We start from the raw sequence: 26,734 nt of genomic DNA, 5'->3' as shown, positions 1-26,734 counted from the left end.
TTTGAGTGAGCCCCCTCCCACTCCCATGGGTGAAAGCCCCCACACATGAATGGTTTCTAGATGTTTTACTATTGGCATGACCAGGGTCGTACTGGAGTAGTTTGGGCCCACCAGAGAAAATCATTCTTGGGGCCCACCATGCTTAAGGGGTACTAGCTGCAGAGTCTTCCCTTAGGTTCCATCTAGTCAAACTGATAATCAGGGAAATTTTTCCAACTATATACCTGTCCAAACAATCACCTGACAAATAAGCAAAACGCTCATTTGTTGGATGCAATGATTTTTACCCTTGATTTAAAAACATCCTTATTGGCAGCAGATAATTTTGTGTAACCAAGACTAGTGCTGCCGAGAGCAATTATATCCTTTAAGCACAGAAAGATTATATTAGACATGTGCCACATACACTCACTAGAAACATACACCAGTCACGCACTAAACGTAGGACACATAAAAAACAGTCACACACTACACACAAGATTAGAGATGGGCGGATCCCTGAAAGTTCGTGTTCAGGTAGCAGAACAGTACGCGAATCCAATTCACTTGAATGAGGGGCCCGAACATCCAGTGTTTGCCACGCTGTCATGTGCATGACAGCGTGGCAAACACTGCTTCTGATTGGCGGTAAAATCATTACCGCCGGTCAGACTGCCAAGGCTCACACACTGCCAAATGGCGGTGTGAGCCTGCAGCTGTGATTGGAGGTATAACGTTTACCTCCGGTCACTGGTGTAGGCTGATTTACTACTGTTCCCATCAGCCTACTTTTGCTGCTGCTAATAACAACAATAAATTATATTAATAAAAAAACAAACAAAAACAGCATGGGTTCCCCTGTATTTTTGATAACCAGCCAGACAAAATTCACAGCAGGGGGCTGCAACCCTCAGCTGTCAGTGTTAACAAGGTTGGTTATCAAGAATAGAGGGGTCCACATGCTGTTTTTTTTAATTATTATTTCAATAACTGAAAAAAAAAAAGACGTGGGGTCCCCCACATTTTTGTCAACAAACCTTGCTAAAGCAGACAACTGGGGGCGAATATTCTCAGGCTGGTAAGGGGCCATTGTAATATACCCACCCCAACCTAAAAAAGCTTGCAACTGCCCAGAAAAGACGCATCTATTAGATACTCCAATTCTAGTGCTTTGCCCGGCTCTTCCCACTTGCCCTGTGGCGGTGGAAAGTGGGGTTCATATTTCTGGGGTTGATGTCATTAATGTATTGTCTGGTGACATCAAGCCAACAGATTAGTAATGGAGAAAAGTCTATAAGACACCTATTCATTACTAATCCTATAGTTGTATGGTAAATAAAGACAGCCAAAATGACACAGACTCCTTTAATGATTCTAAATTATACCATACTCACCTAATGCCCATTCCACTGAATCCCTCGTCTCCTATAATGAAGCTAAAATAAAAAACAATATCCCTCACCTGTCCAGCGTTCTATCCCATGCCGTAATCCATGTCTGGGGGATAAACAGTTTTCAACTTGGACGGTGCGAAGATGCGACCGTCCAGGTTGAGAACTATTGGAAGAATAAGCTGCTGCGAGAGCAGCGTCAGTGAGCAGCAATGACATCATTGAAGTTACCAAAGGTCACTGAGGCTGTGTTCCCAGTCAATTAACTGTGGTGACCTCGGTCAGATCAATACTAGCACAGTGAGAAAGTCTCACAATGCAGCGCTGAGCTCAGAGCGTTCACAGCAGTTCACTTGGATAAATTCCTCTCAGTGAACTCTCCGAGCTCAGCGCTGCACAGTGAGACTTTTTCTCACCCCCCTTCTCCACACAGCCCCCTCATCAACATACCCCTTTCTCCACAAAGGCCCTAATCATCATGCCCCCTTTCCACACAGACGCTCATCATCATGCTCTCTTTTCCACACAGCCGCTCATCATTTAACCCCATTCTCCACACAGCCCCCTCATCATCAACCCCCATTCTCCACACAGCCCCCTCATCAAACCCCATTCTCCACACAGCCCCTTCATCATCATCAACCCCCATTCTCCACACAGCCCCCTCATCATAAGCCCCAAATCTCCACACAGTCCCCTCATCATCAACCCCCATTCTCCACACAGCCCCTCATCAACCCCCATTCTCCACACAGCCCCTCATCAACCCCCATTCTCTACACAACCCCTCATCATCCTCCTTCTCCACACAGCTCCTCATCATCATTCCCCCTACTTCACACAGCTCATCATCATTTCCCTATGCAGCCCCACTCAAGTTACATCAACCCTTTCCAAAATGCACCCTCAGGGCACTCACACCGAGTCCTGTGTCCTCATTCCCTTCTGTACAGGTCTCCATTGTGCAGCCCCTCAGTCCTCTCCTCACATGGTTCCCTGATATAGCCCCTCAGTCCACACTTCACACGGCTCTGTGGTGCAGCTCCTCATTTCCCTCCTTTACAGCAGCTGCTCCATCGCTGCTTCCTGCTATGTGGTCTTTACTGGATAGAAGGAGATACTGCCCCTTCCAGTGACATAATTCCCTCAAAAAATTAACTCCGCTCTAGACCCCCGGTGCTGTGTGCGCATTCTACCAGTCTGTGCTGACTTTACTGTGAGTGCGATATTCCATACCCGGTACCTGCGGCCACCTGCACTGCTCCGCAATAGATGCTGGCAGGTGATGAGAAAGCACTCACTTCACATCACTTGCTGCTGAGCAGTGCAGGTGGCTGCCAGCATCAGGTTTGGAGTAACGCACTCACTGCTCGGTGCGCACGATCAGAATACAGGGCAGAGCATGCACTAGTGAAGTAGGCAGGAGGTGTGCTGGTCAAGGGGTGGGCCCATTGGAGGATTCTACGATTTCCCGGTGGACCAGTCCAACTCTGGGCATGACACAGGATCATGGTAGCGCTCACCTTCTCTTTTCTGCTGAATCGTTCCTACAGATGTACCAAACAGTCAGAAGGGGGCTTCATCACAGAAAATAACTTTACCCCTTTCTTATGGAGTGCAATTCCTGCAAAGTTATTTTCTCTGACATGATGCTAATGTAAGGAGGTGGCAGGTCCCCTCAGTTGTGCCCTCTCCTCCTTCTGTGTGACTCCCTATGCACTTTCCTGTACATATGTTTTATGTGTAATGTAATGTATGTGATATTATATATTGTGTATGTTCTCCTTTTAATTTCTGTGCAGAGTTAGGGACAGGCAATAGTTAAAGTGGGCTGGACCTGCAGCTACAAAGAAAGAGGAAGCTGCTTCCTCAGAACTGCCTGGGACTCTGGTCAGGGCAGATGTGATTATCAGATGGGGCATTGCCAGACCCCCAGATGGGAGAGGTCTGTTGCCCCGGACTCAAAGGACTCGAGGGACTCAAGAGGGGTCACAAGGATCAAAGGACTGAAGACCACAATACAGGCCCCAGGACTCTGGAAGGACCCCCGCTTCTGAAGGGGTAATCCCAACGTGTGAACTACTGTCTATTTGTGGCTGTTACAGCTGCCTCGGAGCGTGTCAGGGAAAGATCAAGAATCCGGTGCTGTATTCTTCTGCTATTCTACTCCATCCCTGTTTATTAAAAGTTATTTTCCCTGTTGGAGAACAGCTGCCGTTCTGGAGTAATAATCGCCTGGACTGCTGTGACCAGAACAGAGAAGAATTGTGTTGGTCCCATCTGTTTATGTGCAAGGGACTGGGGGTGCTCACTGATAGTGTGCTCAGTGGACTCTGCCTATGTACTGTCACTTTAAGTAACCCGGCCACCACTACCCCCTGTGCCCTTGTTACACTGACATGATGTTATAGTGGCTTGGTCATCTCAGTGTGAGGGACCACAGAGTATCTTTTTATACAGAATATATTACAGACATTTTTCTCTTAATAATGGTTGGAAGAATTGTTCTTCAGTAGTGTTGAGCATTCCGATACCGCAAGTATCGGGTATCGGCCGATACTTGCTGTATCGGAATTCCGATACCGACTTCCGATATTTTTTCAATATCGGAAGTCGGCATCGGAATCGGAAGTTCAAAGTTGATTGACAGCCTGACGTCATCATGATGCGCGGTGTGTGCGCATCATGATGCGCCGTCATTTCGGGCCTTCCGGGGGTCTCTGCCGGCCTGCCGGGGGGCTGTGTCGGCCTGCCGGGGGGCTGTGTGGACTGCCCGGGGTCTGTACCGGCCTGCCGGGGGGCTGTGCCGGCCTGCCGGTGGTCTGTGCACCCTGTGGGGGTCTGTACCGGCCTGCCGGGGGGCTGTGCCGGCCTGCCGGTGGTCTGTGCACCCTGTGGGGGTCTGTGCCGGCCTGCCGGGGGGCTGTGCCGGCCTGCCGGGGGGCTGTGCTGATGTCCGGGGGTCTGTGCAAGCATCGTCCGATGGGACTACAAGTCCCCATCTGGCGATGCCTGCTACCATGACAGTGATTGACACATTAGCCAATGATGGGACAGTAGTAGTCCCATCATCCGGCTAATGTGTTAAATGTTAAAAAAAAAAAAAAAAATACTACATACATACTACATGCATGCTACATACATACTACATGCTACATACATACTACATACATACCACATATATACTACATACATACTACATACATAACACATATATACTACATACATACTACATACATACTACATACATACTACATGCATGCTACATACATACTACATGCTACATACATGCTACATATATACTACATACATACTACATACATACTACATGCATGCTACATACTACATGCTACATACATACTACATATATACTACATGCATGCTACATACATACTACATGCTACATACATACTACATATATACTACATACATACTACATACATACTACATGCATGCTACATACATACTACATGCTACATACATACTACATGCTACATACATACTACATGCTACATACATACTACATATATACTACATGCATGCTACATACATACTACATGCTACATACATACTACATATATACTACATGCATGCTACATACATACTACATGCTACATACATACTACATATATACTACATACATACTACATATATACTACATGCATGCTACATACATACTGCATGCTACATACATACTGCATGCTACATACATACTACATATATGCTACATACATACTACATATATACTACATGCATGCTACATGCTACATACATACTACATGCTACATACATACTACATGCTACATACATACCACATATATACTACATACATACTACATGCATGCTACATGCTACATACATACTACATACATACTACATACATACTACATGCATGCTACATACATACTACATGCTACATACATACTACATATATACTACATGCATGCTACATACATACTGCATGCTACATGCATGCTACATACATACTACATACATACTACATGCTACATACATACCACATATATACTACATACATACTACATACAATACATTCATACAATACATACATAGACATACAGTACATATAACATAGAGTAACATACTTACCAATACTTGTCACATTGTTCCCCGAAGCCATTGTCTTTTACGGAATAAATATTAACATAACAAACCACAAAAATACTCACCCACGATCCGAAGCAGTCCACGAGTGTGTCCCACGACGATCTTGGGTAGAGAACTGCAGCATCAGCTGTTGCTGCCGTTCTCTACGGGCTGCAGGAATCCAATGACGGAAGGTAGGTATCCTTCCGCACTGTATTCCTCCGCCACTTAAAAAAAAAAAAAGTCCCTAGTCTCACTTTATGCCATTGCTGCGTGGGAATTTCCCACACAGCAATGGCATAAAGTGAGACTAGGGACTTTTTTTTTTTAAAGTGGCGGAGGAATACAGTGCGGAAGGATACCTACCTTCCGTCATTGGATTCCTGCAGCCCGTAGAGAACGGCAGCAACAGCTGATGCTGCAGTTCTCTACCCAAGATCGTCGTGGGACACACTCGTGGACTGCTTCGGATCGTGGGTGAGTATTTTTGTGGTTTGTTATGTTAATATTTATTCCGTAAAAGACAATGGCTTCGGGGAACAATGTGACAAGTATTGGTAAGTATGTTACTCTATGTTATATGTACTGTATGTCTATGTATGTATTGTATGAATGTATTGTATGTAGTATGTATGTAGTATGTATGTGGTATGTATGTAGCATGCATGTAGTATATATGTAGTATGTATGTAGCATGCATGTAGTATATATGTAGTATGTATGTAGCATGCATGTAGTATATATGTAGTATGTATGTAGCATGTAGTATGTATGTAGTATGTATGTAGTATGTATGTAGTATATATGTAGCATGTAGCATGCATGTAGTATGTATGTAGTATATATGTGGTATGTATGTAGCATGTAGTATGTATGTAGCATGCAGTATGTATGTAGCATGCATGTAGTATATATGTAGTATGTATGTAGCATATATGTAGTATGTATGTAGCATGCAGTATGTATGTAGCATGCATGTAGTATATATGTAGTATGTATGTAGCATATATGTAGTATGTATGTAGTATATATGTAGTATGTATGTAGTATATATGTAGCATGTAGTATGTATGTAGTATGTATGTAGTATGTATGTGGTATGTATGTAGTATATATGTGGTATGTATGTAGCATGTAGTATGTATGTAGCATGCAGTATGTATGTAGCATGCATGTAGTATATATGTAGTATGTATGTAGCATATATGTAGTATGTATGTAGCATGTAGTATGTATGTAGCATGCAGTATGTATGTAGCATGCATGTAGTATATATGTAGTATGTATGTAGCATATATGTAGTATGTATGTAGCATGCATGTAGTATATATGTAGTATGTATGTAGCATGTATGTAGCATGTAGTATATATGTAGTATGCATGTTGCATGCATGTAGTATATATGTAGTATGTATGTTGCATGTAGTATATATGTAGTATGAATGTAGCATGTATGTAGTATGAATGTAGCATGTATGTAGTATGCATGTTGTATGTATGTAGCATGTAATTTTTTTTTTTTTTTTTTACATTCAACACATTAGCCGGATGATGGGACTACTACTGTCCCATCATTGGCTAATGTGTCAATCACTGTCATGGTAGCAGGCATCGCCCGATGGGACTTGTAGTCCCATCGGACGATGCCTGCACAGACCCCCGAAGCCTGCACAGCCCCCCGGCAGGCCTGCACAGCCCCCCGGCAGGCCGGCACAGCCCCCCGGCAGGCCGGCACAGCCCACCAGAGCCTGCACAGCCCCCCTGGCAGGCCGGCACAGCCCCCCGGCAGGCTGGCACAGACCACCGGAGCCTGCACAGACCCCCTGGCAGGCCGGCACAGCCCCCCGAAAGGCCCGTACAGACCCCAGAGAGGCTGTACAAGGGAAAAACAGGATTTTTCTTATTCCGATACCGGAAGTCCCATAGACTTGAATGGGACTTCCGGTATCGGAATCGGCGATACCGATACTTTTTTTTTTAAGATCGGCCGATCCATTCCGATCCGATACTTTGAAGTATCGGACGGTATCGCTCAACTCTATTCTTCAGATAAAAAGCTCAAATTCTCCAACTTCCCATTTTACAGTCACAGTTTGAAGGGAAACTGATAGCCGATTCATCCTACCTGAACCATGTGCAGCATGAATCAGAGATGGGCTGCGTTATCATAGTCTTTTATGTTCACTCTAATATGCTGTGGTGTTTCAGAGAAAACATAATTTTAAAATCTGGGCAGGGACAAGGTGAGTAGGATGACTAGTCCAAGAGGCAGGTCCCAAGCAGCTTCTCCCCGCCCCACTTCACATGATTGATAGGTCCTTCTCAATATATGTCAGCGTTTCAGAGTGCGTGAAACATACATAGCTGCAACAGAGGCAGTCTCTTAATCAACTGTCAGGTTCTTTTTATATGCTAAAATATGGCATCTGGTAGAGTCCTCCAGCATCATATGAATTTGTGTAGCTCTTGGTTACATTTACCTTGGATAACCCTGACAACTCTCAGAAAATTTTCTATTTGTGACTAAATATATATATATATATATATATATATATCTTTTTATAAAGATATCACAGCTTTAGAGAATATAATTACATGAAGCATCTGACTGCAGCTTGGTAACCTGTAATCATTCTTCCTGCTTTTTTTTAATCGATGTCCCATATTCTACCTAACATTATGTTTTTTTTTAAGTATTGATTTAAAAACTACTCGACTAATTGTTATTTTTATTTCTAAAGTTGATAAACTGATTTTCAGGTTTTAGAAATGTGATATCCAAACAAATGGACACTAGTAAAATAAAAAGTGCAGATGGTGACTACTCCCCTCTGCTGTGCCAGTCTCTGTGTTTTGGCTGAAACAGTGACGTCACGACTACACCACACACACCACTGCAGTCAATCACTGGGTGGCTCTGCTGAAGTAGGTGGCACAAGTAGCCAAAATTCAGTGATTGGCTGCAGTGGAGATGTGCACTTTAGCCGTGATGGCATGACTGCAGGCAGAACATAGAGAATTAAACAGAAGAGGGGAGCTGCTTTGTACAAGTATCTAAATCACTTGGAGACCACTTTTCTAAAAGTTGAAAACCCCTTTAAGTGTTTTAGGACTGATAAATAACAGATTTTTATAGCTGAGTCGCAGAAGCTTACATAGATGCTAGAGCCTAAGGGTGTGTGCACACGTTGCGGATTCTGCTGTAGATCCGCAGTGGATTTGGCCCTGCGAATCCGCAGCAGACCCTGCTGCGTTGTACAGTACCCTTATAGTCTATGTAAATTGAAAAATGCAGTGCCCACGGTATGGAAATTTCCGCGCGGATTTGCGGCGGATTTAAGTCCGCAGCATGTCAATTCTTTGTGCGGATGCCGCAGCTGTTTGGCACCTGCTTCATGACAGCTGTCAAACCGCAGGGGAAAACCGCAAGCTAATCCGCAATAAATCCGCAGATAAACCTGCGGATTTAGGCAAATCTGCGCTGAAAATTCCGTAGCAGAATCCGCAATGTGTGCACACACCCTAAGTCTATAACCCATGTATAAGCACTCTGGGATGCTAGCTATTACTCAAGGTGGCAGCACGCTATGTTATGTTTCACTATAGGCCAGTGTTCCCAAACTGCAGTCCTCAAGAGCCACCAGCAGATCATATTTTCAGGATACTATTAGTATTAGCCAGGTGATAATTCCAATACCTGTTCAATATTAAGGAGATTCTGAAAACATTATAATTCTTTCACCTGTGCAATGCTATGGAAATCCTCAAAAGATGATCTGTTGGTGGCTCTTGAGGACGGGAGTTGGTGAACACTGCTATAGACGGTATTATTTGGTAGCTGATTGTTACCTGTATGAAGCTGATAGATAAGGATTAATTTACAAAATGATTTAGGTTATCGGTGGTGACTGCTAACAGTGGCAGACGACATGGTCGCTATGGGGCCCGCGAGTGAGGAGAGGGATCCGGTGCCTCTCCCCCACCCCACCAATCTAGCATCACAGTTTCAGCTGTGTCTGCATCCTCTACTAATGGAGGGTACTGTAGAAGTATTCATTGTGGGGGTATAATTCAGTGTTTGGGGGGCAATTTTGTTGGCATCATATTTTAATGGGGCACCAAAAGGAGTATCTTAGGCCGGTTTCACATTAGCGCTTTTTAAGCGCACGCACGGCCGGGGGTAGCTCCGCCCCCGAGCCGGCTCTCTGCTCGGCGTGCCCGCCCCTTGCTTGTAGCGCCGCCTACTAGCGGACAGCGGCGCCTGTGATCGGCGCACCCTATCTTTAGCATAGGGTGCGCAGATCGTGCGCAGGCCATGCGCTAGTTGCGCTTTGACCTGCGCTGCGCACTTTTGACGGTGCGCCGTGCGCGCCAAAATCAAACTTTTCGGATTTTGGCGCGCACGGCGCACCATCAAAAGTGCGCAGCGCAGGTCAAAGCGCAACTAGCGCACGGCCTGCGCACGATCTGCGCACCCTATGCTAAAGATAGGGTGCGCCGATCGCAGGCGCCGCTGTCCGCTAGTAGGCGGTGCTACAAGCAAGGGGCGGGCACGCCGGGCAGAGAGCCGGCTCGGGGGCGGAGCTACCCCCGGCCGTGCGTGCGCTTAAAAAGCGCTAATGTGAAACCGGCCTTAGTGCGTGGGAACACTAAAGAGCTTAAAAAGGAGCAAAATTACCTTGTAATGGCTACAAAGTTGTGTTACTCTCTTCTGTGACCCAAACGAATATATATATATATAGCAAAACAACACATAGACCAGCTAACCTCCAAACTCTGGATGGTAAATACCTGTTTCCTCTGTGTTGCACGGACCAAGACTGGGAACAAGTCCAACAATGTAGAAATCAAGGCAGAAAAGTCCAGCAAGCTTGCTGGACTTTTCTGCCTTGATATATATATATATATATATATATATATATATATATATATATTGTGGCAGGGCTAAGGGTCGTGTAATTGATGGGAGATATGTGCCTCATAAATGGCTTGTCTCTATAATGTAAGGCATAAGTAAAGCATACCAGATATTGTTATTGTTTTTGTTTGAAGGACCTGTGGTGAGGTCACAGTCAGGTGACCAGTCAGCTGCTGGGTTCGTGGGTGTGGCTACAGCCTTATAATGTGACCTGCTCCTGAACCAGGAAGCTGTATGTGGGTAGGACTACACCTCCCAGCATGTGCTGAGACTCGCGGTCTGAGTCTGCAACCACGAACGTTTATGTTTTTGTTTGCCTAAGCTAGAGGCTATTTTTGGTGACACGCTGTTTTATGGTTTATGACAGAAATAAACCTCATGAACTTTGGAAGAACCTGTCTCATATTGGTCTCCCGCTGCACCTTAGTGAGTCACATCCCCATTATATATATATATATATATATATATATATTCAAACAATGTAAAAAACATATAGCCAGCTCACCATAAAGGAGTTCCTCTTAATGCAATAGTCGGTGTTCACCTTATATTCTGCACGGATCCAGGCAGGGAGTGTGCCCCAACAAATAGAAATATAAGAGAATTGAGATCCAGCAAAAAGATGAAAGTTCACCAGAATTATAAAATCTTCTTCTTTATTTATCCATTAAATCATATAAAAAATATATGAGGAACTCCAGACAATTGGTAACATTCCAGCAAGGGACTACATGTTTCAGCACTATGTGCCTTCCTCACGGTCCTATTTGAACTGAGCTCCAACACTGACAATATATCCTCCTTTGTGGAACATATTCAAATGACCCTTAATTAAAAGCAGTGAAACAAACCAGTTAAAAACACCTGAGTAGATGGTTGAAACTCAGTTCAAAAATATTGCTAGAAAAATACATATATTGAACATGTTTTATACATAGACCAATGATATAAACATTTGGTAGTAAATCAACAGTGATATGGAATAACTGCCACAAAAAAAAAAATAAAAAAATATATATATAAACATTTATGAAAAAATACATCATGATGTAGTACGCGCGATCTAAATATCAGAGACAATCACAAATATGACTCTCAAAAGGTATAATATATTGGAGTAGGTTTAAGATAGAGATATAATCTTTTAAAAACTAATATATGCACTCTATCTTTTCAAAAAAAAAAAAAAAATCTCTTATTTTCTTACTTAATATTGTGTAATAAGGTCCATTCTACTGTTCAATCCGTCAGGAACTCTAGTCTCTAATAAAAAGATCCACCTACTTTCTCTAGAGTGGATTTTACTTTTATAATCACCACCCCTACGTGGTTTTGTAACCACCTCTATTCCCCTAAAGGAAAAGCTTTTTAAATCTCCTTTATGCACATTAGCAAAATGTTTGGAAACCGCAGAGGCTCCTGCAATAGGCAAATTAACTGCATCCGACAAATGTTTTCGCATACTCTGTTTCAATGAATTAGTGGTGCAACCCACATATTGAAGTCCGCAAATATTGCAATCAATAAGATATATTACATTTTCTGTATTACAATTAATAAAAGAAAAAATCTCAAAGTTTTTTCATTTTTTATAGAAGAAAATGTTTTTGTTTTAACAATATATTTGCACCACAACCATAACAGCCTATAGTTTTCATCCAATTTTGTTTCAATTTTTTGTCTGGATCAGTAAATAAGCTTGCCGTCAACATGGATCCTATAGTAGGAGCTCTCCTCGCAACAAATTTAATTGAATATTTTTTTAGTATTTCTTTCAATTCACCACTTTGTTCTAAAATGGGTAAATGTTTTTTAATAATGGAGACTATTTCTTGATACTGTGGACTAAATTTAGTGCTGAAAAATATACCCAAATCATTGTTATGTTCTTTGATATTTTTATATTCCAACAATTCCTGTCTATTTAAATTATCTACTATGCCTCTCGCTCTTTTTGGAGACCAGTTTGGGTAACCCCTGGATTTTAATCTTTTTGCAAAAATTTCAGATTCTTTCATATAGGTATCTTTTTCTGTACTATTTCTTTTTGTTCGAATCAGTTCACCTGTGGGTATATTCCTAATTACATGGTTGGCATGACATGAGTTTGCCATCAATATACTATTCACAGCTGTAGATTTGCGATAAGGTTCCACCAACACTTTTTTTCGATTTGAATCTATTTTCAAGGTCAAATCAAGAAAATTAATTGACAGCTCATTCATGTGGCATGTAAATTTGAGATTGAAACTATTGTTATTTAAATATGAAAAAAAGGAAGATGCTAAATCCTTGTTCCCCCTCCACACAAAAACCAAATCATCAATGAAGCGTCCCATATTTTTTATATGATTTAATGGATAAATAAAGAAGAAGATTTTATAATTCTGGTGAACTTTCATCTTTTTGCTGGATCTCAATTCTCTTAGGCTACTTTCACACATCAGGTTTTCGGCGTCAGGCGCGATCCGGCGTCGTGCCGGAACGCCGGATCCGGCAAATGTTTCATAAAACCGGATGTGATGGATCCGATTTTCTGCCGGATCCGTCTTTTTCTTGACAGACAAAACCGGATCCGTCTCATCCGGTTCATCCGTTTTTCTATCCGTTTTTCGACGGATTACGCCGGATCCGGTTTTTAAAATTGACCCTTGTGGCCTTCCGAACGGGATTGGCTACTGGAAAACTATATATAGCATGTTCCTACAGCCCTTCTTTGACAGGTTGTAGAGGAAAAAGTGCAGGTTGGAGAGAAGAGCAAGTTACTGGCGAAGATGGATGTTGTCATTGGAAATATTTTGAAGAATTTGGCGGATTTTATAGCGGAGGCGAATCGTTTGAGGGTGATTGTTCTGGAGAAGGAGAGAGCGAGACAGCAGCGCATCAGGCATCGTAGACGACGTTTGTGGATCCACCCCATCACAGCCAAGAGAATGACGCGTGGGGTCTATTCTACACTCTGCATGGACCTTCGACAAAACCCGGATAAATTTTTTGGATATGTTAGGATGAAAATGGAGAATTTTGATTACTTGGTGGAGCGCATTGCACACCTCATAAGAAAAGCGGACACCTATTGCTGCTTCTCTGTTTCACCCGCAGAGCGTCTGATGGTGACTTTAAGGTAAGCCACATTTATTGGATATGCTCGCATCAGAGCACACTTTCACTGCAATCTTGTTGGTGGTAGTTTGTATCTCCAAGTGTTATAGGTCAGTTTTGGTATGTAATGCTGTGATTTAAAACTAATTTATTGTTTTTTAATTCCCCACAGATTTCTTGCAACTGGAGAATCCCTTTCGTCACTGCATTTCCAGTACAGACTCGGGATTTCCACCATATCTGGAATTGTGAAGTACACATGCCGTGCACTGTGGGACTCCTTAGCTGAAGAGTTTTTACCAGAGCCCACAACAGAGAGGTGGATTGAAATTGCTGACAAGTTTCAACAGATATGTCAGTTTCCAAACTGCTTGGGCGCTGTGGACGGGAAACATATCCGCATTGTAAAGCCAGCTGGATCGGGATCGGAATATTTCAATTACAAGAAATATTTTTCAATTGTCCTCATGGCCATCGCTGACACGGAATACAAATTTATTGCAGTTGATATTGGGGCCTATGGCCGCTCCAATGACTCTCAAGTTTTCAAACTGTCTGCCATGGGGCGTAAACTGTATGGAAACACCTTCCAGTTCCCACCACCTAGACCGCTGCCGCAAACATCTGGTCCACCTATGCCATTTGTCTGTGTAGGGGATGAAGCCTTCCAGCTGTCAGAACACCTTTTGAAACCGTACTCTAGCAGAGGATTGACAAGACCAAAACGCATTTTTAATTACCGCCTCACAAGAGCAAGAAGAATGGTTGAATGTACCTTTGGTATTCTGACAGCCAAGTGGCGGGTCCTATTGACTGCGATCAACCTCAAGACAGAAACTGTGGACGAGGTGATCAAAGCGTGCGTGGTACTCCACAATTTTGTTATCTGCAAGGAACCCATTTCCATTGAGGACACCTCTGAAGAAACCACCTTACAAGATTACCATGACATTACCACTAGAAGTTCTGTAACGGTTTCAGTAATGAGGGACAATTTTGCAATATACTTTATGTCACCTCAAGGCAGAGTACACTGGCAGGATGACAGAGTGTGAAAGATTTGTGCCCTAACCAAACTTGTGTACCTTCTGGACCAACAGTATATACCTTTGCCAACCAAAGTTGGCTATCTTGTCATGGACTTACTATTTTTAGCTTTAGGCCACATGTGTGTACCTGGTTGTGTTTTATGCAAAGTATTTCACCTTTTAACAAAAGTTGTGTACATTGTTAGGAAATCACCAACAATAAACACAACTTTTTAGGTGAAATACTTTGCTTCAAACACAACCAGGAACACAACTGTGGCAAAAAGCTAAAATTTACCCACAGTTATATACCTAGTTTTGAATACCATTTCACCTTTTAAATACCCTGTATTTAACCTTTTTCGCCGCAGAAAGAAATGACAGACAACCAGTGTAAAATAATTTAACTTTTATTGAAAAATGTTTTTTTTAGTAAACTTTTTTAAAATTTTAATAAACTTGTTTAATAAAGCTTTGAAACCATAAAACTGCTCATTTTTATTTAAATACACACATTATAAATCTGTGTAGTGTGTGGTGGAAATACTGCTGGAGGGGCTGCGGGACACTTCGACACTGGGAGTGTGGAGAGAGGACTGGGATCGTGGTGGGGAAGGAACAGTTAGAGGTGAAGGTGTGGAAAAAACTACAGAATGGGTGGACATGTGGGAAGCAGAAGAGGTGGTGGGTGGTGGAGTGGAGGGTTGGGCAGGGACTGTAGGAGCAGATGATGTTGATGGCAAGTTGTATGGGGAAGGAGTTTGGTACGGGGCAGGTTGCTGGAAGTGGGGAGATGTCTGGTACGGGGCAGGTTTCTGGAAGTGGGGAGATGTCTGGTACGGGGCAGGTTGCTGGAAGTGGGGAGATGTCTGGTACGGGGCAGGTTGCTGGAAGTGGGGAGATGTCTGGTACTGGGGAGGTTGCTGGTTCTGGGGAGTTTGCAGGTACTGGGGAGGTTGCTGGTACTGGGGAGGTTGCTGGTACTGGGGAGGTTGCTGGTACTGGGGAGGTTGCTGGTGCTGGGGAGGTTGCTGGTGCTGGGGAGGTTGCTGGTGCTGGGGAGGTGGATGGTGCTGGGGAGGTGGATGGTATGTAATAGGAGGGGGAGGATGGAAAGTGGCTGGAGGGGGTGTAGATGTAATAGGAGGGGGAGGATGGAAAGTGGCTGGAGGGGGTATAGATGTAATAGGAGGGGGAGGATGGAAAGTGGCTGGAGGGGGTGCAGGTGGAGGAACTACTGTGGTGGGAGGAGGAGGTTGGGAGGTAACTTGCTGGAGAGCAGCGTGGCATGAATGCATTACATGCATCTGCTGGGCAGGAGAGAGCGTTTCCATGCGCTCCACAACAGACCTGAAAAAGGTGTGGTTTGGCGAAGATCTTGCTTCTGAATGCATGGTTTGCAGAAGTGTCTTCACCTCCAGAATGCTGGAGTTGATCTGCTGAAAGCCTGCGGAGATTTGCTCTGACAAGACTTTTAGACAGTTCTGGAAAGATGCATTCAGATGCAAGAACTCTGGCGCATAAGTCTTTTCCTGACCCCTCTGCCGCTGCCGCCCAGTACCCGCAGGTGTACTAGAGGTGGCAGGGGCAGAAGGGTGGGGTAAAGGGAAAGCGATCTCCTCACCAGCAGCTTCATGTAATGTAGGCGGCCACGATGCTCCTGTGCTGGTGGATGGGACAGATGGGTCGAATGTGTGGGAAGGCTGAGAAGGTGCAGATGTACCGGGGCGGTCGAAGTGTCCCTCGGTGCTGGTCTCCTCAGGGATCGCCTCAGAAGGGTCCAATCGTGCAGGCTCCCGAGTGCTGCTCACCGTGCTGTGGAATAAAGAGAAAAAAAAACAATTAAAATACTGACATGGTATGGCCCTGGCTGAAAAAAAAAATTTACATCTAACATTTTTTTTCACATGTGGTGTGTAATATTTACCTTCTAGTGACCATTGTTTCCCGGAGGAACGACAGGGCTTCTGCGTACTTGTACTTGCTCCTGCGTCCTCCAGATCCACTCGGGGCCCGCATCTCTTTATTGAACTCCTTCTTGAAACGATCCCTCACAGACCGCCACCGATTCACAATTCTGTTCCCTGAAACGAGAAAGGACAAAGTGGTTAGTATACAACATCAATGTTTCCCAAACTCCAGTCCTCATGGTCCCCAGGGGTCATGTTTTCAGGATTTCCATAGTAAATAGAAATCCTGAACACATGATCCGTGGGGACCACGAGGACTGGAGTTCGGGAAACACTGGTTTACATCAAGCAACCGGTACTGTATATACTTACGCTCTTTAATCTGGGCCCGAACATCGAGGTCCTCCCAGCGGCCCACAAGGAGCGAACAGATTTCCTCCCAGAGTCGTCGGGTAACGATAAGGTCAGCGTGGCGGCGGTCAGCCATATTCCAGAGCGGCTCCCTTTCTCTGACGAGATCGATGAGGTGGTCCACATCGAGTCCTCCATCCTCACCGTCAGAGTGACGCCTTTAACGCTGTGAAGGCTGTTAAAGAAAAAGACAAAAATAACATAATTAGCCTCCACAAAAGAAATGAAATAAAAAGTGCAAAAAAACAAAGCAAAAATATTTATACTTACACGCTGGTGACCGCCGCGTTGCTGTCGCCGACGACCCTGGGAGGCACTGCGAGGACCTCTTGGCCGAGCACCAGATTGGGAAGACTAGAGAAGAAAACAAAAAATGTTATGTCTTTGGATGTAGGCATTTGTTTGCTGTGTGTGGTCTGCAGAACATTGTTTTCTATGTGTTGTGTGTAGTGTGATGTTGTGTTTCTGCGTTTGATGCAAAAAACTTACCAATTGTGAGCCCACTCCAGGTGTCTGTCCACCCCTTCCTTCTTCTTCTGGGAGCTCCTCTTCATCTTGTGAATCCTGTTTTGAAATAAAAGGCAATGAATAGACATATATTACAGAGATGATGGATTTTGGAAATAAAAACTTACCGTCAAACGCTGACGATGCGAGGGAGGGCTCCCAGAAGATGATGTGCTGTCTTCCTGGTGGCCACACTCCATGCCTGTGGGTGGTGTTCCAGCTGCTGACATTGCTGCTGCTGCTGCTGCATCTATTGGGCGGCTGTTGAATAAAGAGAAACAAAGGGCCAATGAATATCTTGATATTCAATAGCCCTAGTTTGGAGGAATGGGGGATTTGATAATTACCGTCTCTCATCTGCTGCTGGCCTCCCCTCCTCAGCATGTTCCATTTGCTGCTCCATTTGGGGTGGTGGTGGTGCTGATGGTGCTGCAGTGGTCTCCTGCCTTCTCCTGCTGCGCTTGGTTGCTTTCTTGGGTGGCATGTTGGGTATGGCTGTGGGTCCCACTGTCTTGCTTTTATATATGTCTTGTGGGCAGAGCTACTGAGCATGCTCAGACCAAAAAAAACGGATCCGGCCACCGGATCCGGCTTTCGCCGGATCAGGCGCATTGCGGCGCTCATAGGCTTTCATTGTGTGAAAAAGACGGACGCGCCGGATCCGGCGTGTCCGGCTTTTTCGCCGGAGACAAAAAACGTTACAGTAGCCGTTTTTTCCTGACGCCGGATCACGACACATTGCCGGATCCGGCGAAAACCGGATGAAACGCATGGCTATCCGGCGCGATCCGGCGCAAATGCAAGTCAATGGGGGGGAAACCGGATCCGGCATTGCATTTCGCCGGATCCGGTTTCTGTCAAAAGCGCCGGATCGCGCCTGACGGCGAAAACCTGATGTGTGAAAGAGGCCTTATATATATATATATATATATATATATATATATACACTCACTGGCCACTTTATTAGGTACACCTGTCCAACTGTGTGTTAAGACTTAATTTCTAATCAGCCAATCACATGGCGGCAACTCAGTGCATTTAGGCATGTAGACATGGTCAAGACAATCTCCTGCAGTTCAAACCGAGCATCAGTATGGGGAAGAAAGGTGATTTGAGTGCCTTTGAACGTGGCATGATTGTTGGTGCCAGAAGGGCTGGTCTGAGTATTTCAGAAACTGCTGATCTACTGGGATTTTCACGCACAACCATCTCTAGGGTTTACAGAGAATGGTCCGAAAAAGAAAAAAAATCCAGTGAGCGGCAGTTCTGTGGCCGGAAATGCCTTGTTGATGCCAGAGGTCAGAGGAGAATGGGCAGACTGGTTCGAGCTGATAGAAAGGCAACAGTGACTCAAATTGCCACCCATTACAACCAAGGTAGGCAGAAGAGCATCTCTGAACGCACAGTGCGTCGAACTTTGAGGCAGATGGGCTACAGCAGCAGAAGACCACACTGGGTACCACTCCTCTCAGCTAAGAACAGGAAACTGAGGCTACAATTTGCACAAGCTCATCGAAATTGGACAGTAGAAGATTGGAAAAACGTTGCCTGGTCTGATGAGTCTCGATTTCTGCTGCGACATTCGGATGGTAGGGTCAGAATTTGGCGTAAACAACATGAAAGCATGGATCCATCCTGCCTTGTATCAACGGTTCAGGCTGGTGGTGGTGGTGTCATGGTGTGGGGAATTTTTTCTTGGCACTCTTTGGGCCCCTTGGTACCAATTGAGCATCGTTGCAACGCCACAGCCTAAATGAGTATTGTTGCTGACCATGTCCATCCCTTTATGACCACAATGTCCCCAACATCTGATGGCTACTTTCAGCAGGATAATGCGCCATGTCATAAAGCTCGAATCATCTCAGATTGGTTTCTTGAACATGACAATGAGTTCACTGTACTCAAATGGCCTCCTCAGTCACCAGATCTCAATCCAATAGAGCATCTTTGGGATGTGGTGGAACGGGAGATTCGCATCAGGGATGTGCAGCCGACAAATCTGCGCCAACTGTGTGATGCCATCATGTCAATATGGTCCAAAATCTCTGAGGAATGCTTCCAGCACCTTGTTGAATCTCTGCCACGAAGAATTGAGGCAGTTCTGAAGGCAAAAGGGGGTCCAACCCCTTACTAGCATGGTGTACCTAATAAAGTGGCCAGTGAGTGTATATATATTATTGGGGAGCCCAATTAAAACTCCCGGTAGGTTATTACACACTTGACAGATCACATCTCGAAAAATGACATTGCTGTACTTGTATTATACAGGCCCTTGCAAAAATTATGGAATCACCGGCCTTGGAGGATGTTCATTCACTTGTTTAATTTTGTAGAAAAAAAGCAGATCACAGACATGGCACAAAGCTAAAGTCATTTCAAATGGCAACTTTCTGGCTTTAAGAAACACTAAAAGAAATCAAGAAAAAAAAATGTAGTAGTCAGTAAAAGTTACTTTTTTTAACCAAGCATAGGGGAAAAATTATGGAATCACTCAATTCTGAGGGAAAAAAATTATGGAATCACTCTGTAAATTTTCATTCCCAAAACTAACACCTGCATCAAATTAGATCTGCTCGTTAGTCTGCATCTGAAAAGGAGTGATCACACTTTGGAGAGCTGTTGCACCAAGTGGACTGACATGAATCATGGGTCCAACACGAGAGATGTCAATTGAAACAAAGGAGAGGATTATCAAACTCTTAAAAGTGGGTAAATCATCACGCAATGTTGCAAAAGATGTTGGTGTTAGGCGTCGGATTCCTGCAGCTACACAACAGGAGTCCAGAGCCTCACAAACTGCTTTGCAGCAAGTTATTCCTGAGGCTAAGTCCCGCTGCCGCTCCACTGAGCATGCTCATGAGATGATCTCCCATTGGAGGTCGGGAGTCACGTGCACAGGTCCTTCTCCTGATCTGATTGGTCCATCTCAGAGATCTTGAAGGTCCCGGCAGCGCACGGCTATAAAAGGACTGCATGGCCGTTCAGCCATGCGCTAGTATAGACTCTCCTTGCTAGATGTGTGATTGGTGATGGATGTATGATTCTGGTGACTGACTCATTTGAAACCCCTTCCCTCTGATATTACGTATGTGGATAGGGAACTATAGTAAGAGTCCGCGCCAGTCAGTGGCAAGCCATAGGCCAATGTGCACACCGCACCTCTACACTAGCGTCCAGTGGTGTCACGTCTCTCAAGGCACCATCGCTTAGCGGCTGTCTCTGCCGCCACGCTGCATGTAGCAGCACTTACCGGCATCCGCAGCAGCGAAGCTGCTTGCATGGTAGGTCTAGACAGACACCATCCCCTGTCTTGGACCCGTGTCCTGTGACCAGATACCGTGCATGCAATTTCACTGAGTCCGGTGAAGTCTAACTGGCTCAGTGTGTATGTTTATGTTCCAGTGCCTCTGTGAGTTAAACAGAGTCCGCTCTGCGCACTTCGGGTGACGTTGAACCCGAGCGCATTATACCGCCATATAGCGCGTCTGCCATTAATTAGCAGCAGTTTTGTCATCTCCTGCACGGTGGACCCCGAGCGGCGAACGCACTTTATTATTTATTTATTTAGTGCGTTCTGCCTTTCATAACAGTTGGTTGTTCACAGTCAGCTGTGTCTGAAATCTGGAGCAAATACAAACAACATGGGAAGGTTGTTAAAGGCAAACATACTGGTAGACCAAGGAAGACATCAAATCGTCAAGACCGGAAACTTAAAGCAATATGTCTACAAAATAGGAAATGCCCAACAAGACAAATGAGGAACGAATGGGAGGAAACTGGAGTCAACGTCTGTGACCAAACTGTAAGAAACCGCCTAAAGGAAATGGGATTTACATACAGAAAAGCTAAATGAAGGCCATCATTAACACCTAAACAGAAAAAAGCAAGGTTACAATTGGCTAAGGAAAAGCAATCGTGGACTGTGGATGACTGGATGAAAGTCATATTCAGTGATGAATCATGAATCTGCATTAGGCAAGGTGATGATGCTGGATCTTTTGTTTGGTGCCGTTCCAATGAAATTAATAAAAATGACTGCCTGAAGAGAACATGCAAATTTCCACAGTCATTGATGATATGGGGCTGCATATCAGGTAAAGGCACTGGGGAGATGGCTGTCAATACATATTCAATAAATGCACAAGTTTATGTTGATATTTTGGACACTTTTCTTATGCTATCAATTGAAAGGCTGTTTGGGGATGAATGAAATCATTTTTCAAGATGATAATGCATCCTGCCATAGAGCAAAAACTGTGAAAACATTCCTTGAAAAAAGACACATAAGGTCAATGTCATGGCCTGCAAATAGTCCGGATCTCAATCCAATTGAAAATCTTTGGTGGAAGTTGAAGAAAATGGTTCATGACAAGGCTCCAACCTGCAAAGCTGATCTGGCAACAGCAATCAGAGAAAGTTGGAGCCATATTGATGAAGAGTACTGTTTGACACTCATTAATTAAGTCCATACCTCGGAGAATGCAAGCTGTTAGAAAAGCCAGAGGTGGTGCAACAAAATACTAGTGATGTATTTGAGTGTTTGTCTGTTTTTCATGATTCCATAATTTTTTCCCTCAGAATTGAGTGATTCCATAATTTTTCCCCTATGCTTGGTTAAAAAAGTAACCATTCCTGACTACCACATTTTTTGTTCTTGATTTCTTTTAGTGTTTCTTAAAGCCAGAAAGTTGCCATTTGAATTGACTTTAGTTTTGTGCCATGTCTGTGATCTGCTTTTTTTCTACAAAATTAAACAACTGAATGAACATCCTCCAAGGCTGGTGATTCCATAATTTTTGCCAGGGGTTGTATATTGGTCAAGATAAATGCCTTTCTTTTTATAATGTTGTATTTGGCTCACATTACCTTAGTAATTATATTCTGTTATTTGTATCTTATTTAAATACCGTAATTACTTTGGCAAGCACAGCCTTTTTTTGCTGGAATATAACTGTTGGATAAAGATGTTCTCGACACTTCTAGGAGCCTGCTGTTTTGTGTTGTTTATGTTCTTGGGTTTCCCATTTATTTAGACACTGAACCATTTCCTACAGTTCTCATAAAACTTTCTTCCTGTCAATCCGCTCAATGAAGAAAAGCATGATTTATAAAGAAACAGGAAAATATTATGGAAATGTGTTGAAATGTATTCAGCAAGATTCAATGGAGGAAAGCTGGGAAACAAATAGAAGCAAAGAGCTATAAATAAATGTCCATCTGTAGAATGGAAAGTCGAACAGTAAATGTTTGCTCACTATATAATGAATTTGCACATAAAGAGGATTTCCACTAAAATATAAAAGGTGGAAATTGAAAGATAAGACCCTGATTTGTCATTCTATAAGAATTCTTTTACCACAACATGTATTTGTTTAGTCATCTTTGTTTTCTCAAGTATTAGATACTAAGGGGCCATTACTTATTATGGTAGTTACGGCTTTATCAACATAGTTTCATTTTTTCTTTATAAAGTGGGTTGACTATACCTACTATTTTTCTAATACAAAATACTGTTTTGCTCTATGCATTTCTTCTTGTGTAGAGCAAGTCAGGGAGGGGGGGAGCAGTTGAATAAGCCCCGCCCATTGGACCGGACCGTGGCAGTTTACATACATCTGAACCGATATAAAAAAGGAATTTATGCATGAAAGGTGCGGGGTCAGGGGGAAGCAAAAGTACTAAGAGAATCCTTATGTGACACACAATTGAATGATATCATTATATGATACCTCAAAAAAGGGGTGACAGATTCCCGTTAAGAGAATCTACCTATGTCTGCACTGAGTCAGTTAAACATCCAGCAGTTGCGTACCACCAGGGGGCAGTATCCTCACCCCAGGTGCCTGCAGTACAGCACATGCAGACTCCAGTTGATGATTCAATTGCAGATTTATGGCTGCAAGTACAGGAACTGACTAAAAATATGGCTGCTCTATGTAAAACTGTTCAGACTCTCCAGACTTATTCCCCCTCAGAGGGGATCCAACTAGCATCAAGCCCGGATGATCTCCCATGGTGACGGCCAAAGCGGATGCTGCAATATCAGCGACGACTGACTCGCATCGGCAGAAGAACAACAGACCGATTTGACTCTTCTGGGAGACCCATCTGCAGACGGTGCAATAAGGTGGATCATATTGAAAGAGAATGTCCTTTAAATGGTCGACCCCTGGGGGCGAGGACCACCCCCAGGAGTAAGACAATCTGGTCCAACTAACTGGAGAAACAGGTATGTTGGAGGATGTCCACTTATACCCGTGGTAATGGATGGTATCCCCTTCACCTCCCTCGTTGACACTGTATCACAGGTAACCACAATGCCTCACACACTGTACCAAAGATATTGGACTGAGACTGATTTCACCCAACTTCCTGATGGTAACTTGTCTTTAATAGCAAGTAATGGTCAACCTCTGACACAGGTGGGGTACAAAGAGGTGGGGGAAGGTGGAGCTCAAAGCTCAAGGTCTTGTGGTGGTAGAGGTGGAAAGAGGAGAGTGTCCACCCATCATAACATTGGGCACAAATGTGATTGAAAATTGTTTAAGTGAGGTCATCATTATTTTGAAAGACATAGCGGAGTCGGCCCCGTACAAAGAACAGCATGCCCTCAATAAAGATATCAAGGCCCTTGTGCAGCAACAGCAGGTGGTGTTAACTGGTGGAGAGATTGGTAGTGTAAGGGTGAGTGATCCCTACTCCATTATGCTTCCCCCTAGGAGTGAGACCCTCATCTGGTGCAGAGCAGCCATGGGCATCAGAGGACGGGACTACAAAGCTCAACTTGAACCAGTCTATTCTGATAGCAGACCTACTGTGCTGACGGCTAGGGGAATTGTTGATGTTAAAAGGGGCAGGGTACCGGTACGTGTTCTGAAGTGTGGAGAGGAAGAAGCTTGCTTGCCCCGTTATGCAACCGTAGCCAAACTGTTCACAGTCAGTAACAATGATATTCAGGCTGTAGAACCCTTGACTCCGTTAGAAGCGATGGATGGCAATGGCTCTTCTGTTCAGACAGAGGAATGGTTCCAAAAGATACATGTTGTCACCGACTCTACTCCTGTACATCAGAAAAATGGAGTGCAACGGGTGGTGCAAGAATACGAGAGGGTTTTCAGTAAGCATCCCTTTGATTTTGGGCAGGTAAAAGGGTTTCAACATAACATCCCCACAGGAGATCACCCACCTATTAAAGAAAGGTATCGTCCTGTACCTCCAGCTCATTATCCGTGTGCAAAAGGTATGCTAAGAGAAATGAAACAAGCAGGGGTAATCAGGGCAGGCTACAGTCCTTGTGCAGCTCCAGGGCCGCCATCAGGGCATTACTGCCCTGACTGGCATATGGGGCCCAGTGGGCAGAGGGGTCTCCTCTGCTCCCCGGGCCCCTACCGGCAGGTAAACTGGGCCCTTAGCGCGGCACTGCGGCAGCTGAAATGCTATTGACATGCGGGCTCGCCGGCCCGCATGTCAATAGTTAACAGCCGCCAGTCAATCGGAGGCTGGCAGCTGACGTCAGCCGCAGAGCGCACATCGCCGGCGTCTGACGTCACTGCCAGTCACCGGAGAGTGCGCGCTTCAGCTGCGTGGAGGGACGGAGCCTCACCGCTGGAGCACGGCCAGGTAACAAGAACTTGTTTTTTTTTATTTTTGAGAGCGGCGATCCGGGGGGCCCGGGGCAGATGGCAGAATGCTGGACATAGGGCAGAATGCTGGACATGGGGCAGAATGCGGGACACTGGGGCCAAATGCTGGACATGGGGCAGAATGTTTAACATGGGGAAGAATGCTGGACGCAGGGGAAGAATGCTTGGCATGGGGCAGAATGCTGGACACTGGGGCCAAATACTGGGCATGGGGCAGAATGCTGGGCACTGGGGCAGAATGCTGGACATGGGGCAGAATGTTGGACATGGCAAATGCTGGACATGGGGCAGAATGCTGGACTCTGGGGCAGAATGCTGGACATGGGGCAGAATGCTGGACATGGGGCAGAATGGTGGACGCTGGGGCTGAATGCTGGACGCTGGGGCTGAATGCTGGATGCTGGACACTGGGGCAGAATGCTGGACATGGGGCAGAATGCTGGACTCTGGGGCTGAATACTGGACACTGGGGCAGAATGCTGGACATGGGGGCAGAATGCTGGACACTGGGGCAGAATGCAGACATGGGGCAGAATGCTGGGCACTGGGGCAGAATGCTGGACGCTGGGGCAGAATGCAGACATGGGGGCAGAATGCTGGACATGGGGGCAGAATGCTGGACCCTGTACCAGAATGCTGGACACTGGGGCAGAATGCTGGATGCTGGGGCAGAATGCTGGATGCTGGGGCAGAATGATTGACGCTGAGGCAGAATGCAGACATGGGGCAGAATGTTGGACATGGGGGCAGAATGCTGGATGCTGGGGCAGAATGCTGACATGGGAGTAGAATGATGGACGCTGGGACAGAATACTGGACGCTGGGGCAGAATGCAGGACATGGGGGCAGAATGTGACAGTGAGACACAGGAGGGGGCAGAATGTGAGACATGAGGCAGAATGCAAGACACGGGGCAGAATGGAGACACGAGGCAGAATGGAAATACGGGGCATGATTGGAGACAGATGAGCAGAGTTGGAGACAGATGGCACCGGATCATGGGGCAGGATGGATACGACGGAGACAGATGGGGAAGAATGGATACTCATGAGGGTGGGATGGGAGAACATATGGCTGAAGCCAGGAATGAGACACACGGGGCTAAGGATGGGGGATATTATTACCATAGGGGCTAATTAAAGGATATTATTACTGCAGTGATGTATTTAATTTTTTGAGTATACTGTTTTAAATGGGGTGGTGGTCCTGTTACTGTGCAGAGCAACACTATGTCGCCTTTTTTTCTTCATGTGGTGTAATGTAGAAGTTGGGAAAAAATAAGTAATGTGTTCTGCAAGCGAAGCTCTAGATAACTGTGTTATTTCCTGCAGAGACGAGCCCTGGCTGGAAGACGTGATGGCGATCTGTGCTGGATGAAAGATGAAAAGCAAGGATGAAGGACTTCACCTAGAGACGTCACTGGTGAGTTAGTGTGTTACCTATACACTGACACTATACACTGAATACTATATACAGAGGTCCTGTGTATAATGTCACCAGTGATCACTGCGTTACCTGTACATTATATATAGAGCTCCTGTGTATAATGTCACTGGTGATCACTATATTACCTGTACACAGACACTGCATACCAAGTACAGATCTCCTGTGTATAATGCCACTTATGGTGATAGTATTATGTTTTTTATTAATGATCAGTATTGTAGTATTCAGTCACCATGTGGTGGTAATATGTGGTCTGGGCATGGTGCGGTGGTATTTGTCCCTTGTATGTGCTATT

General features: G+C 44.7%; 1 protein-coding gene across 1 annotated transcript in view; it reads right to left on the bottom strand.

Moving 5' to 3' along the window:
• Positions 1-260: 260 nt before the first annotated feature.
• LOC141080458 (uncharacterized) overlaps positions 261-26,734 on the bottom strand; it is a 39,493-nt gene continuing 13,019 nt past the window's right edge. Inside the window, exon 4 of the mRNA XM_073565695.1 lies at positions 261-365. Coding sequence (XP_073421796.1) covers positions 261-365 — 105 coding nt within the window. The remainder of the gene's footprint in view (positions 366-26,734) is intronic.

The sequence above is a fragment of the Dendrobates tinctorius genome, unplaced genomic scaffold (genome assembly GCF_039654945.1).
Source record: "Dendrobates tinctorius isolate UK_male_01 unplaced genomic scaffold, ASM3965494v1 ptg000003l, whole genome shotgun sequence".
Classification (NCBI taxonomy): domain Eukaryota; kingdom Metazoa; phylum Chordata; class Amphibia; order Anura; family Dendrobatidae; genus Dendrobates; species Dendrobates tinctorius.
The sequence above is the reverse complement of the archived record's forward strand: the minus strand, read 5'-3'. Positions and strand labels throughout refer to the sequence as shown.